A 15,644-nucleotide genomic window follows, 5' to 3' on the forward strand; every position below is an offset into this window, starting at 1 on the left:
AAACCCTCCCCCTACCCTTTCCAATATCTAATTTCCAAACACCTCAAAGTAAGTTTCTTTCCCACGACTAGACAAACTTATGGGTTTGGTTAACTTCCCAGCATTACCTGGATTCATTTGTTGAGTCAGAACCTATAAAACAAATGTTATGAGTCACTCTATCACATTTCATTTTTTAAAAGGAAAATATTTATTTGCAAGGAGAGAGAGAGAATTATGAATGAATGGGCATGCCAGAGCCTCCTGACCCTGCAAACAAACTCCAGATGCATGCACCACTCTGTGCCTCTGGCTTTATGTGAGTACTGGGAAGCAGAACTGAGGCCAACCACTGAGCCATCTCCTGAGCCAATATTTCTTTCTAAAAATGAAATGTTATAAGCTGGGTGTGGTGGTGCACACCTTTAATCCCAGCACTTGGGAGGCTGAGGTAGGTGGATCACAGTGAGTTCAAGGCCACCCTGAGACTACCTAGTAATTCCAGGTCAGCCTGGGCTAGATAGAGGGAGACCCTACCTTGAAAAACCAAAATAAATAAATAAATTTAAAAAAAAATGAAATAAATGAAATTCTAGCTGTAAATACTGTACACATGGAGATGAAAAGCCAGTGTGTTTGCTGCTTCTGAAGAGAAGGAATAACAGTGCTCTAAAATTCATTTTCAACACTGAGAAACTTTTACTTTGTGAAAGTGAAATTTTCAATTAAGGATGTTATAGTAATAAATTTAGACTCACACTACTTTGGAATCAAATGCCAGCACCTTGTCTGTGACCCCAAGTCTGGCTTCAACCTTAATGAGACTGTTCAAGTTCACTGATGACCAGAGCAGGAAAGCAGGGCTCTGAGGATAGGTATGGAAATCTATAAACACTATTCCCTCCCAGGATCACCTGAGAGCGGCTGCCCCTCCACCACAGGTCACAGCGCACAGCCAGACCCAGTCTCGGAGACACAGCATGCTTCTCTAAAGCAGCTTTCAAATCACAGCTCCTGTGCCACAGCAACTTTCCAATGCCCTGGCCCACCCATGCCAGAAGACTAGATATTTATTTTTTAAAGAAGTAATAAAAGACCCTAAGTTCAAAAGGAATACAGCAACAAATGAAGCCCTTGAACTTTTCCCACCATGTCAGAGTCCAAACTAACATTGTTTTAAGTATTATCAATGAACCAGTGAAAAAATGCACTTACAGAAACAGTTCACAACCACAGTTTAGTACTGCTACCACCTTCATTTTTTTTTTTTTTGGTTTTTGTTTTTGGGGTTTGTTTGTTTGTTTGTTTTTCAAGGTAGGGTCTCACTCTGGCTCAAGCTGACCTGGAATTAACTATGTAGTCTCAGGGTGGCCTCGAACTCATGGTGATCCTACCTCTGCCTCCCAAGTGCTGGGACAAAGGGCGTGCACCATCATGCCTAGCACCCTCATTTTTTCAAGGGTAGGGTCTCATTCTAGCCCTAGCTCACCTGAAACTCAAGCCACAGTCGCAGGCTGGCCTCAAACTCACAGCAATCCTCCTGCCTCTGCCTCCTGAGTACTGGAATTAAAGGTGGGCACCACCACACCTGGCTCTCCCTCTAATTTTGACTCATTTTATGTAGATATAACTTTGAGATTAACTGAGAAGATATGTAGATATTCTTACACATGCACATTCTTATAGATTTAATAGTCGCCTTTTTTTCCTCTCTCTGTTTTTGAGGCAGGGTCTCAAGTAGGTCAGGCTGCCCTGAGGTCCCTATGTAGCCAATGACTTTGGATTTCTTGTTTGTTTTTTTGAGGTAGGGTCTCACTCTAGCCCAGGCTGACCTGGAATTCACTATGTAGCCTCAGTCAGGGTGGCACTGAACATTGAATCCTCCTACCTTTGCCTCTCAAATGCTGGGATTAAAGGCATGTGCACTACACCCAGCTGACTTTGGATTTCTGAACATTTCTGTCAGCCCAGCTCTCCTGTGTTGGGATCATAGGCACATACCTCCACGCCAAGGCTATGTGTGGTAGAACTTCGTGAATGCCAGGCAAACAGTCTACCAACTGAGCAACATCACCAGTGCTAGAATCTTATTATATACACAGTAATAAGTACTGACTATCTAAAAAGTCAGCGTGATGAACAGTACCATGACAGACTGAAAAAGAGAAACCCAGTATCTGACATTCAAGGAAAATCAGTTGCTGCCAGGCGTGGTGCGCACACCTTTAATCCCAGCACTAGGGAGGCAGAGGTAGTAGGATCACTGTGAGTTCAAGGCCACCCTGAGACTACTTAGTGAATTCCAGGTCAGCCTGGGCTAGAATGGGGCCCTACCTTGAAAAACAAAAACAAAAACAAACAAACAAAAAAAAAACAGTTGATATCTAACATGATTCAGCAATGTGACATCCAACAATCACAAGACTGCCCTCAGTCCATGGAAACACGTCAGCACACTTAATGCTATCAATCGAAAGTTATTTTCACTCATTAAAATTTACCACCTATGTGAAAAACCCCCAGCTACCAACTAAAGAAAAAGAGGGAAGGCGTTCTCTGAGTCTATCCTAAGCTACTGTGGGGTGACTACGGGGTGACGTGGTGCCTTCTTCACTTCGTGGCAAGGCTCAACACAGACAGACCTGCCCGCATCACTGTTAACTTCAACCCTCCCGGTCTGAATCCACAGTGCTGTCAGACACTGTAAGGGAGCAGCAGGACTCGCCACTGTCTGGTGTGATAGCTGCCATTGGTTGAGACCTATGGTAGAAAAAACCGAGTTAAAAATAGAGCAGTTGAGTTCTTTTTAATCTATTTTACAAAAAAAAAAAAAAATAAGAAGACCAAAATTCAGTTGAATTTTCCTCATGAATTTATTCTAGATAACCTGTCAGCTTCAGACCACAAACCCTGGTGTTGACCAAGAGCCTCAGGAGCCACATGGACAGGCCAGCTGCAGCCAGAAAAGGGCACTCGTGGGCCAAGTCCCCTCAGCCACAGACCTGCCACAAACATACCAGGGGGGAAGGGCTAACGTACATTTCATGTCCTTGACAAGAAGCAACTTTACCATTAACACCCACTTCATCTTGAAAATCCACAGGGCTGAAGTCCTCATCCCTACCCACATTACCTCATTCCTGACCAGTGACCAAAACTGACAGAAGCCCCTTCTACCACAATCCACGACCACCATGCACCGCCTTTAGGACATCAGTTTTCACAGGCTTTCTCACTCAGGCAGTAGAACAGAGCTCTAAAACACCAGTAGGCACCATTAAAATGGGATACTATTCTAAATGTTTTCTGTTGTATTTGAGATTAGGTCTTCTCACTGTAGCCCAGCCTGGCTTGGAAATCATTCTGCAGGATAGGATAACCTCAAATTCAAAGCAATCCTCCTGCCTCAGCCTCCTGAATGCTGGAACTATAGGTGTGAACCACTACACTCGGTTCCAGGTCTTACTTTTAATGACATTTGCTTTCATGCTTCCCTGGTTTTAATATATAAATAAGCAACAATTCACCTATCACAACAACAGTCAACACTGAGATCACTGACTTATATAATATTCAGCACTTAAAATAACTGTTTCTTAAAATTCTAAATCAGAAGCCATAGCATATAATAAAAACTGACCTTTGGAATGTAAGCTAGGAGAGTCAAGAGGGTGCATAAGCCAGGTGTGGTGGCACATGCCTTTAATCCCAACACTCAGGAGGCAAAGGTAGGAAGATGGCTCTGAGTTCAAGGCCAGCTGGAGACTACATAGTAAATTCCAGGACAGGCTTTGGAGAAATGGCTTTGCGGTTAAGTGCTTGCCTGTGAAACCTAAGGATCCAGGTTCAAGGCTCCATTCCCCAGTACCCATGTGTGGTGGTTTGATTCAGGTGTGCCCCCATAAACTTAGGTGTTCTGAATGCTAGGCTCCCCAGCTGATGGCAATTGGAAATTAAAGCCTCCTGGAGGAAGTGTATTGTTGGGGGCGGGCTTATGGATGTTATAGCCAGTTTCCCCATGCCAGTATTTGGCACACTCTCCTGTTGCTATGCTCCACCTTATGTTGGCCAGGGGGTGATATCCAACCTCTGCTCATGCCATCGTTTCCCCCTGCCATCATGGAGCTTCCCCTCGAGCCTGTAAGCCAAAATAAACCTCTTTTTCTCAGAAGCTGCTCTTAGTTGGGTGATTTCTACCAACAATGCGAACCTGACTGCAATACCATGTAAGCCTGATACACAAGGTGGCACATGCATTTTGCAGTGGTTGGAGGCCCTAGTGTGCCCATTCTCTCTCCCTCTCTCCTTCTATCAAATAAATAAAAGTAAAATTAAAAAAAATTAAATAAAAAGTTAAAAGCTCACATTATACACATGTGCCTATTTCCCAGTGAACAATGTAAATGGTCATACAGTGTGAAGCAACATGAAACACAGGAAACGCAAATGGGACCTCATTTATGGCAGACCTGGCTTCCTAGCCTTAGTGCCACTTTTCTAACCAGTTGTTTTCCAAGTTTTAGACAAATTACACACAGTTCTTCCCAATATACCAGGACCCTCAATAAGCTATCCTGCTCCCTGTGCTGAAATGTACACTGAAGGCAGGGAGAGCCGTCACAAGTTTGTAATCAACAGCATTTCAAAACATAAATTATGGCTAAGAGTGACTACCCTTCAGGAAGTATGGCTCACATGTCTGTCACCTATTTCCCTCCATCCAGACACCAGAAATAATCATGCCAGTAGCAAATTTTAAAACGAGTATTACCAGCCGGGCATGGTGGCACACGCCTCTAATCCCAGCACTCGGGAGGCAGAGGTAGGAGGATCGCCGTGAGTTGGAGGCCATCCTGAGACTCCTTAGTGAATTCCAGGTCAGCCTGGGCTAGAGCAAACCCTACTTTGAAACACCAACGAAGAACAAATATTCGTGGGCTAGAAAGATGGCTAAGAGGTTCACATGCTTGCCTGCAAAGCCTAACGACCCAGGTTTGATTTCCCAGGATCCATATAAAGCCAGATGCACAAAGTAGTGCATGCATCTGGAATTCAATTTCAGTGGCTACAAGCCCTGGCACACCCATTCTCTTGGTCTCTCTTTTGTCTCTCTCTCTCTCCTTGCAAATAAATAAAATAAATGAAAGCAAAAAAAAATTTTTTTAAGCATTCAAATGAATGTCTACTTTTTGCCATTTGCCAAGCAACAAGGCCCCAAGGGAATAGAGAATCTGTGCCAGTCAGCCAATGTACTGGAAGGTGACAAGGGTAAAGATCTAGTAGGACTCTGCTGACTGTGAATGCTGAGAAGGGTGTGGGCCATGCAGGGCTTCCTTGGTGGTGGCTGGCTAGATGACCATGTCTCCCATCCATGTACTAACCAGGCCTGGCCCTGCTTAGCTCCCAAGACCAGACGAGATGAGGAGCCACGGTAGATGATCATTCTACTCTTGCTCTGTGCTGGCCTTGAGAAGCCATGGGAGAGCACAAGATAGCACCGTAAGCCTGATTCTGCAGTGAATGGTAATCATGGTTTCCTTCTACCATACACAATCCCCATGACCATCAACACAGTCACCTTCCATAAATGTCAGTTAAAACCAGTGAGTCATGCTAGCATTCAAGAGGTAGGGGAGGGCTGGAGAGATGGCTTAGCGGTTAAGAGGTAGGGGAGAATTAAGAGTTCAAGCTAGGCTGTAACAATAAATAAGTAAATAAAAATAAAAGATGGAGCTCATGTTCCTTCAAGATACTTGTGGATAACAGCACTACTACTAAAGGCCTAAGTAACACTTTTCATTTATGCTGAGGACCGTACTTTGAAAGATATTAACAACTACCAGATGAGATTTCTCTGTGGTTGGTGACTGCAGCAAGTTTTTATCTTAGTCTGTGCCAGGCTCTTTCCTACTGTCTTAATACTTCACTTCTCACAATCACCTTTAGGTGATCCTATCATTCTCCCCGTTTCACAGATGGTGGCACTGAGGTGACCTGCCTAGGATCACACAGCCTGGAAGCTGCAGACCAAGTCAGGCTCGTGCATCGGGCTCAAAGCTTCTGCTTTCAAGCATGCGCGTAAAAAGTGAGAGAGAATATTGCCTGTTCAATAAAAGCCTGTTGTCGCTGGCAGGGTCGTACACGCCCTTAATCCCAGCAGTCGGGAGGCTCACTGAGTTCGAGGCCAGCCTGAGACTAAATCCAGGTCAGCCTGGGCTACATAAGACCCTACTTCACAAACACAACAACAACAAAAAATGAAAACCCTGTGGTCAAACCCTACTATGAAAATGTCAGCGCTTCAACTCCTCTGCTGGCCTGGCCAAGGTATGCTCACAGTTGTCTGGAGTGTCCCTGCTCTACTTCTGAGATCGGGTCCCCCCATCTCATGCCAGGCCTCCACCCCCAAAGCGCTAGGGTTACAGCACAGCACCACCCCGTCTGGCTTTTTACTTGATATCAAATCATTATCTGTACAGGACAGAACCAAGTTACCTTAAAGAAGTATTAGAAAGGACAAAGGAACTTACTTGCTATGCATCATGACAGATTCTCAACAACAAAAAGACACCTGATCAAAAAACTACACTTCAAAAAAAACTATACTTCAGAGCCGGGCATGGTGGCACATACCTTTAATCCCAGCACTTGGGAGGCAGAGGTAGGAGGATTGCCATGAGTTCAAAGCCATCCTGAGACTAGATAGTGAATTCCAGGTCAGCCTGGGCTAAAGTGAGACCCTACCTTGTAAAACAAAACAAAACAACTCTACTTCAGGCCCAGCAGGTCTGCCCCTGCCCATGACAGCCCATGGGAAGCAGAGGCAAGACAGGAAATTTGAGGTAAGTCTAGGCCGTGTACTGAAACTATAATTTATTTATTTTATTTTATTTATTTATTTATTTTTGGTTTTTCAAGGTAGAGGCTCAGTTGACCAGGAATTCACTATGGAGTCTCAGGGTGGCCTTGAACTCATGGCGATCCTCCTACCTCTGTCTCCCGAGTGCTGGGATTAAAGGTGTGTGCCACCATGCCCGGCAAAAATTATAATTTATTTATTTATTGGGCTTTTTTTTCAAGTTTAATTTTTTTTATTTTTATCTTTATTTATTTTTTAAATTTTTATTAACATTTTCCATGATTATAAAAAAAATCCCATGGTAATTCCCTCCCTCCCCCACCCACACTTTCCCCTTTGAAATTCCATTCTCCATCATATTACCTCCCCATCTCAATCATTGTACTTACATATATACAATATCAACCTATTAAGTACCCTCCTCCCTTCCTTTCTCTTCCCTTTATATCTTTTTAACTTATTAGCCTCTGCTACTAAGTATTTTCCTTCTCACGCATAAGTATTGGGCTTTTTGTGTGTGTTTTTGTTTGTTTATTTGTTTTGAAGTAGTCTCACTCTACCACCAGACCTGTCTCTTTATTTCAATTTATTATTATTATTTTTTAAGATAGGACAGGCGGGTAGCGGCACACGCCTCTAATCCCAGCACTCGGGAGGCAGAGGTAGGAGGATCGCCGTGAGTTGCAGGCCACCATGAGACTCATAGTGAATTCCTGGTCACCTGAGCCTCTACCTCGAAAAGCCAAAAAAAAAATTCTTTTTAAATAAAAAAAACAGTAGCCTTAACACTTCAACTCTGAAGAATTTGGCTTTCCTTATAGATTCTATTACTGGTATAGAATTAATGGTTTTGGGGGGTGAGAGGGTATTTATTTCTTTTTAAGTTTTTTACTAAGGTAGCCTAGGCTGACCTACAGTTTGTGATCCTTCTGCCTCAGTACCCTGAGTACGGAGATGACAAGTGTACACCAAGTCATCTAGCTTATGACAGAAGCTATGAACTCTAGTCACATTTCTGGTGAAGACTCACCCTTTTAAGGCAATATGAAGAGATAATTATCACTGTCTCATGGTAAAAGAAAACTTCATGTTCAAATAACTGCTTTCAACTTTATTCTGTTTGCTTTTTCCTTTCTTTTGAGACAGGGTCTCACGTAATCCAGGCTCTACGCAGCTGAAGCCAGCCTTAACTCCAGGTTATCCTGCTTCCACCTTTCACGACACTGGGATGATAGGAGTGTGGCACCATGCTTAAATTAAATTTTTAACTTTATTTATCAGCATGGCTGGAACACCAGGGTTTCTTGCCACTATTATTATGTCTGGCTTTATGTAGTGCTGGGGAATCAAACGTAGGCAGACAGACTTTGCAAGCAAGTGTCTTTTAACAACTGAGCCATCTCCCTAGGCCGGCTTCAGCTTTTCTTTTTTCTTTTTCTTTTTTTCTTTTTTTTTTTTTTTTTAAGGTGGTGTCTTGCTCTAGCCCAGGCTGACCTGGAATTCAGTACACAGTCTCAGGGCCTCAAACTCATGGCAATCCTCCCACCTGTCTCCCTAGTGCTGAGATTAAAGGTGTACACCACCATGCCCATCATTCAACTTTTAAAAAAAATTTTATTTATTTGAAAGCAGAAAGAGAAGCGAATGGGCAGGCCAGGGCCTCCAGTCTCTGCAAATGGACTTCAGACAGAGTCCACTTTGAGCATTTGCCTTTATGTGGGTCTTGGGTAATCAAACTCACATCATTAGTCTATGCAGGCAACCACTGAGCAGTCTCTCCAGCCCATCAACTTTTTAAAAATATTTTTTAAAGAAATCTTATTTATTTGAGAGAGAAAGCATGGGCACACCAGGGCCTCCAGCCACTGCAAATTCCAGATGCATGCACCACCTTGCACATCTGGCTTACGTGGGTCCTGGGAATTGAACTGAGGTCCTTTGACTCTGCAGGCAAAAGCCTTAATTGCTCAGACATCTCTCCAGACCTCAACTTTTTATTTTTTTTTCTCCTGTGGGTTTTTGAGGTAGGGTCTCACTCTAGCTTAGGTGACCTGGAATTCACTATGTAGTCTCAGGGTGGCCTCGAACTCATGGCAATCCTCCTACCTCTGCCTCCAGAGGGCTGGAATTAAGGCAATGCACCACCATGCCCGACTCAACTTAACTTTTTTTTTTAATATTTATTTAATGAGAGAGATAAAGAGAGGCAGACAGAGAGAGAGAGACAGAATGGGTGCGCCAGGGCCTCCAACCACTACAAACAAACTCCAGATGCATGCACCACCTTGTGCATCTGGCTTACATGGGTCCTGGGGAATTGAACCTGGGTCCTTTGGCTTTGTCAACAAGTGCCTTAACCGCTAAGCCATCTCTCCAGCCCTCAACTTTTTTTTTTTTTAGGAAAACTTTTCAAGACAACCAGGAAATTGAAAAAAAAAAACTTAATTTATATTTAAACCAAGTTTGAAGACTGGTCTGGAGTCATTCACAGTACTATGTGCCTATCTATGTCTTGCTTTCTGGAAGCAGGAAGGACCACTGCAGGCCCTGCAGGGCTACGTGGCGCACACCTTTAATCTCAGCACTCGGGAGGCAGAGGTGGGAATACTGCTGTGAGTTTGAAGACAGTTTGGGGCTAGAGTTCCAGGTCAGCCTGAACTAAAGTTAAACCCTACATCAAAACCCTCTCCCCACTCTCTCCAAGAAAAAATTTAAAAAGAAATTCCTAAAAGGGTTAGAGAGATAGCTTACTGGGTAAGACATTTACTGGTAAAGACAAAGGACCCAGGTTCAATTCCCCAAACCCATATAAAGCCAGATGTACAAGGTAGCACATGCATCTGAAGTTCTTCTGCACTGGCTAGAGGCCCTGGCACACCCACTCTCTTTCTCAAATAAATAAATAAATATCTTTAAAATAATAAATCTAATAAATAAAATAAATTTTTAAAAATTATTTATTTGAAAGTGACAGACAGAAAGAGGCAGAGAGAGAGAATGGGCGCATCAGGGCCTCCAGCCACTGCAAACGAACTCCAGACGCGTGTGCCCCCTTGTGCATCTGGCTAACGTGGGTCCTGGAGAATCGAGCCTCGAACCGGGGTCCTTAGGCTTCACAGGCAAGCGCTTAACTGCTAAGCCATCGCTCCAGCCCAATAAAATAAATTTTTGAGAAAGAGTCAGCTGGCCAGGTATAGTGGTGAGCACTATAATCCTAGCACTTGGGAGGCTGAGGTAGGACTGCTGTGAGTTTAAGGCCAGCCTGAGACAAATTCCAGGTCAGGCTGGGCTAGAGCAAGACCCTACTTCCAAAACTAACTAACTAGATAAAAATCCGGGTGTGGGGGCACATGCCTTTGATCCCAGCACTCCGAAGGCAGAGGTAGGAGAATCCATGCGTTTTAGGTCAGCCTGGGCTAGAGCAAGACTCTAGCTCAAAAAATCACACACACACCAAACAAAAACAAAAACAAAAACAAAAACAAAAACAAAACATTAGTTATCCATGTTATATTAAGGCATATTTGTTCACCATTAACTGTACTGATATTGGCATTGGGGAGAGGATTCAAAAGAAATAGTAGGGCTGGAGAGATGGCTTAGCAGTTAAGCACTTGCCTATGAAGCCTAAGGACCCCAGTTCGAGCCTCAATTCCCCAGGACCCACATTAGCCAGATGCACAAGGGGGCACAGGCATCTGGAGTTCGTCTGCAGTGGCTCTGTCTCTCTATCTGCCTCTTTCTCTCTGTCGCTCTCAAATAAATATGACAATAAGTATTATGACATGTAAATAATGAGTTATGACAAATAAATTTCCTTACTCAACTTAAATGGTTTTATCTAGAGCCGGGCAGGTGCCTGGCACTCACCTTAAATCCCAGCACACCTCCCTCGAAGGCAGAAGTAGGAGGATTTTCCTGAGTTCTAGGCCACCCTGAGACTACATAGTGAATTCCAGGTCAGCATGGGCCAGAGTGAGACCCTAACTTGAAAACTCCCCCCAAAAAAGGTTTTATCTAATAAATTACTCAAAGGGACACTTTTAACTAAAACCTACTTCTTTCACCTGTGTGGTCTGCGGTGTGTGCTCGCTGCACTTGAGTATGCAGGTGCACCTGCCTTACGCTTGCCCGTGTGGAGGCCAGAGAAGTCTCTCACTGCCCCAGTGATTCTGCAGTCTCCTGTCCCCACCGGCCTGGGCTTGCACGCATGCATGGTCATCTGCTTATGTGGGTAAATCAACCTCAGGGAGAAGAAAGCCCTCAGCAAGCACTCTTACCCACTGAGTCATTCTCCAGCCCCAAACCTACTCTTACAGGTAAATGCAGCCACATTAATTCACCTAAGAATTTTACCGAGGGGCAGTTCCAATTAAGTATGAAGGCATCATTAGAATTGTTAGCAAGTATTGTTTCTTCTTCTTCTTCTCTCTCTCTCTCTCTCTCTCTCTCTCTCTCAAGACAGAAGCAGAGAGAGAATGGACACACCAGGGCCTCAAGCCACTGCAAACACCTCAGATGCATGGGCCACCTTGTGCATCTGGCCTACATAGGTGCTAGGGAATCAAACCTTGCTCCTTAGGCTCCACAGGGAAGTGCCTTAACCACTAAGCCATCTCTCTAGCCCAAGTATTATCTCTTGTACAAGACTACCAAGGAATCCTGCAAGGTACACACTGCTGACCCCTTAGTTCAATCAATGGTCACTTAGAAAATTATTCCTAGGACTTTACACGCATATACTATCTAGAAAAATTCCAGCAAATTTAAGATTCTATCAAAAGCAGGTGAAGTTAGGCTTGGTGGCACACGCCTTTAATCCCAGCACTCGGGAGGCAGCGGTAGCAGAATCACTGAGTTTGAGCCAGCCTGGGACTACATAGTGAATTCCAGGTCAGCCTGGGCTAGAGTGAGACCCTACCTGGAAAAAACAAAAACAAAAGGTTGGGGGGCGGGGGAGAAGCCAAGCCGGGCATGGTAGCTCATGCCTGTACTCCCAGCACTTGGGAAGCTGAGGTAGGATTGTTTATATGTAAAACCAGCCTGGGCTACACAGTAAAAGTTCCAGGCCAAAAACTGGGCTACCAGATGAGACCTTGTTTAAAAAAGGAGGGGGAGGGAGGCTGGAGAGATGGCCTAGAGTTTAAGGCATTTGCCTGCAAAGCCAAAGGATCCGGGTTCAACTCCCCAGAACCTACATAAGCCAGATGCACAAGGGAGCTCATGCATCTGGAGCTCGTTTGCAGTGGCTGGAGGCCCTGGCATGCTCATTCTCTCTCTTTCTTCTCTCTCTCAAATAAATAGAATATATATATATATATATTTGGTGGTGCACACCTTTAATCCCAGCAATAGAGAGGCAGAGGTAGGAGGATCGCTGAGTTCGAGGCCACTCTGACACTACAGTTAATTCCAGGCCAGCTTGGACCAGAGTGAGACCCTACCTCAAAAAACCAAAATAAATAAGTAAATAAAAATCAAAAACCACAGTATTTTTTAAAACCCAAATTACAGATGGGTAGTGATGGCTAAACTTATGAATGTACATAACATCACCAAACCTGTAAGTTAAAATTCATTTTAAGATGGCAAATTTAGGGGCTGGAGATGTAACTCACTTGGTAGAGTGCTTAACATAACCCAAGTTCAATTCCCAGAACTGCTTAAAACTGGGAGTGGTGATGTAGGTCTTCAATCCTAGCACTTGGGAGGTGGAGGCAGGAAGATCAGTTCAGGACTCCATCACATCAATGAGCAAAAGATGGCAAAGGGCTGGAAAGATGGTTTAGTGGTTAAGACACTTGCCTGCAAATCCAAAGGACTCAGGTTCAACTCCCCAGGACCCATGTAAATCCAGATGCACAAGGTGGCACATGTGTCTGGAGTTTGTTTGCAGTGGCTAGAGGCCCTGGTGCATCCATTCTATCTCTTCTCTCAAATAAATAAAATATTTTAAAATTTTTATTTATTTGAAAGAAAGAAAGAAGCAGAGAGAAAGAGACATGGGTCCTGGGGAATCGAACGTAGGTCCTCTGGCTTTGCAAGCAAGTGCCTTACCCACTAAGCCATTTCTCCAGGCCAATAATTAATATTTTTTTTTTCTTTTAAAAACAGATGGCATAGTGGCACATGTTCACTGTAATCCCAATACTCAGGAGGCTGAGGGAGAAGGATTGCCATAAATTCAAGGCCAACCTGGACTACATAGTATGACCCTGTCTCAAAAAAAGCAAAGAAAGGGCTGGAAAGATGGCTTAGCAGTTAAGGTAATTGCCTGCAAAGCCGAAGGACCCAGGTTCGACTCCCCAGGACCCACATAAGCCAGGTGCCCAAGGGGCACATGCATCTGGAGTTCGTTTGCAGTGGCTAAAGGCCTTGGTGTGTCCATCTCTCTGTCTCTCTCTCTTTCTCTCTCAAATAAATGAATAATTAAAAAAAAAGAATAAAGTATTTCTCTGACCTAGGGAAAAGGTAAGAAAATACCCTGCCGAACTAATGTAAATGCTATCAATCGCAGCTGAAAGAAGGAACGCAGAGTACGTGCACATCAATCAGGTTTAGCAAGCAGAAGAGCCTGTCGCTAAGTCGGATATAGGGAACATAAGTAGCATGGATACTGTAACCCCACTTTCTCAGGACAACTGACAGGGCAGAAACACCTTTAGTTGAAACTCCAGATGTTTCTATTAGATGAACAGCTGTAACAGCAGAGTCCCACAGCAAAACTGAAATTGTACTACTGGAGAAAGTCTCCACTTGCTCTAGCAAACCCATTAGAGGCCATCACTGGACACAAATCTTTGAATTATCACCAACTTTTCTAGACTTCTGTAAACATGCTCCGAGTTCTCATAAAAGGAGGCCAAAGGGAATACAATTTAAACAAGAAAATCTAATTGTAAATCCATATTGTTAGTTTCTGATTTCCAATTCCTAACTGTTATTCCGTAAAAGGAAAACTGGCCACCTTACAATGTTTAAATGAGCACATTTCCTTCAACATAACCAGTTGTAGGACACTATCTCTTTAAATAAAGCTAAAACTCAGTACTTCATAATTACGAAAATCAGATCCACTAAGATAGGTTTCTAAGCTGATTTTTATCAATTCCAAGTTCTCTGCTGGCAGTATTCACAGCTGAATTCCTGTTTACATAGTACTAATCTACAAATCCTGTCTCTAAGATAGCTTCTTGGCTGGCTGGATGTGGTGGCACATGCCTGTGACTTCAGTACTCATGAGATTAGTCCTGAGGACTGCTGAGTTTGGGGCCAGCCTGGGCTACATATCAAGATTATTTTAAAAATTTTTAAACTTTTTTAAATTAAATTTTTAAATGGGCTGGAGAGATGGCTCAATGACTTGCCTGCAACACCTAAGGACCTGTGTTTTTTTTTTTTTGATTCCCCAGTACCCATATGCAAAGTAGTACATGCATCTGGATTCTGTTTGCAATGTCAGGAGGCCCTGGTGAGCCCATTCCCTGTCTATACATATATATGTTTTGTTTTTTGAGATAGGGTCTCTAAGCTCAGGCTGACCTGAATTCATTATGTAGTCTGAGGGTGGCCTTGAACTCATGACAATCCTACCTCTGCCTCCCAAGTTCTGGGAGTAAAGGCATGCACCATGCCCAACTACGAATTTTAAAGATTAAAATTCTTTTCATCTTAATTTTAAAGTATTAGGGGAAAAACCATCAGGTCACAGAAATAGACCTCAGACTAGTAAATCATAACTTCCCCACTACCTCACAAGAATCATTTAGGTCTCTGGTTGCACATTTGTAAATGAGAAGTGAGCAGTCAGCTTCCTGGTCTGTAGTTGTAACAAATGAGCAGACAGATGTTTACACTTCTAAAGCAATTCTTAGTTCTCACAGCTCTTCAACTGGTTTGTGCTATTCCTCAGCCTTTCTCAAGCCATTTTTCTCTGAGCCTTTTCTTTTGCTAGGGCTATCTCCCTACAAAAAGTACTTTTTTAGTAGCTCAAAGAAAATAGGCAGCCAGTTACCCAACTTATCTCTATATCCACCTACAGCAGTTACTAGACAGTGGATCTACCTGAGAAATTTTTATTTGAATATAGCACTTCCTTTCTCAGAAAAGGATTTGCTACGTAACTAGGGCTGACCTCATATGTACAATCCTCCTGCCTCCACCTCCAAAATGTGGGCATAATGGCTTCTGAAATAGCCCAAATGTGGTTTATGCCATAAAAGCATATTTGCCAAAGCATTTGACTAGCAAGAGCTGTCAAAATTACTACTGAAATTCAGTTCACCCAGTTTCAGTTTTAAATCTTTCTGAACTTCGATTTCAAACTTTCAAAAACACCTCAATGGAAAAGCTCATTCATTGAAAACACTCAGAAAACTTTGTATATACTCCCCTTCTCACCTCTCCATCACACTGTGAACTTCTCTGAACCTGTCATCAAATAACTTCAAAGGAGTTTCTGTTTGCAGGAAAGAATATGCGCTATGCAATGAAACAACTTTTTAAATTGTGTGTTTATTAAAATCAAAAAGCATTGACCAAGTTCCCAGAAGAAATTCTGCTTGCTTTTGCAGAAATTGGAAATGTCTAGCTTAAGGAAGCTGACAGACTGATTTCTAATTTTCATTAATCTTTATTAACTCCATAGTAAGAAATTAATGTATTTCAATTGGATTATTTAGAAATCCACAAACTAAATTAAATTTAAGACACAAAAAGTATGAAAGCAACTCAGTTTTGATAAGCTTGCCTCCACAGGCAATCAGATTTGTCACTAACAGTACAAAGCTAAAACTAGAAAGTAGGA

The 15,644-nt window shown here is 43.1% G+C and overlaps 1 protein-coding gene across 3 annotated transcripts in view; it reads right to left on the minus strand.

Annotated features, from left to right (window-relative positions):
- Positions 1–15,644, minus strand: part of Pwwp2a (PWWP domain containing 2A) — a 43,336-nt gene that overhangs the window by 3,565 nt on the left and 24,127 nt on the right. The window contains exon 3 of one of the 3 annotated variants that reach the window (XM_045152870.1): positions 2,622–2,739. The exons of the other annotated variants lie outside the window; for them this stretch is intronic. Within the exon in view, the coding sequence (XP_045008805.1) occupies positions 2,622–2,739 (118 nt within the window). The remainder of the gene's footprint in view (positions 1–2,621; positions 2,740–15,644) is intronic. 3 annotated transcript variants of the gene reach the window in all.

Source organism: Jaculus jaculus, chromosome 6 (genome assembly GCF_020740685.1).
Source record: "Jaculus jaculus isolate mJacJac1 chromosome 6, mJacJac1.mat.Y.cur, whole genome shotgun sequence".
Lineage (NCBI taxonomy): Eukaryota > Metazoa > Chordata > Mammalia > Rodentia > Dipodidae > Jaculus > Jaculus jaculus.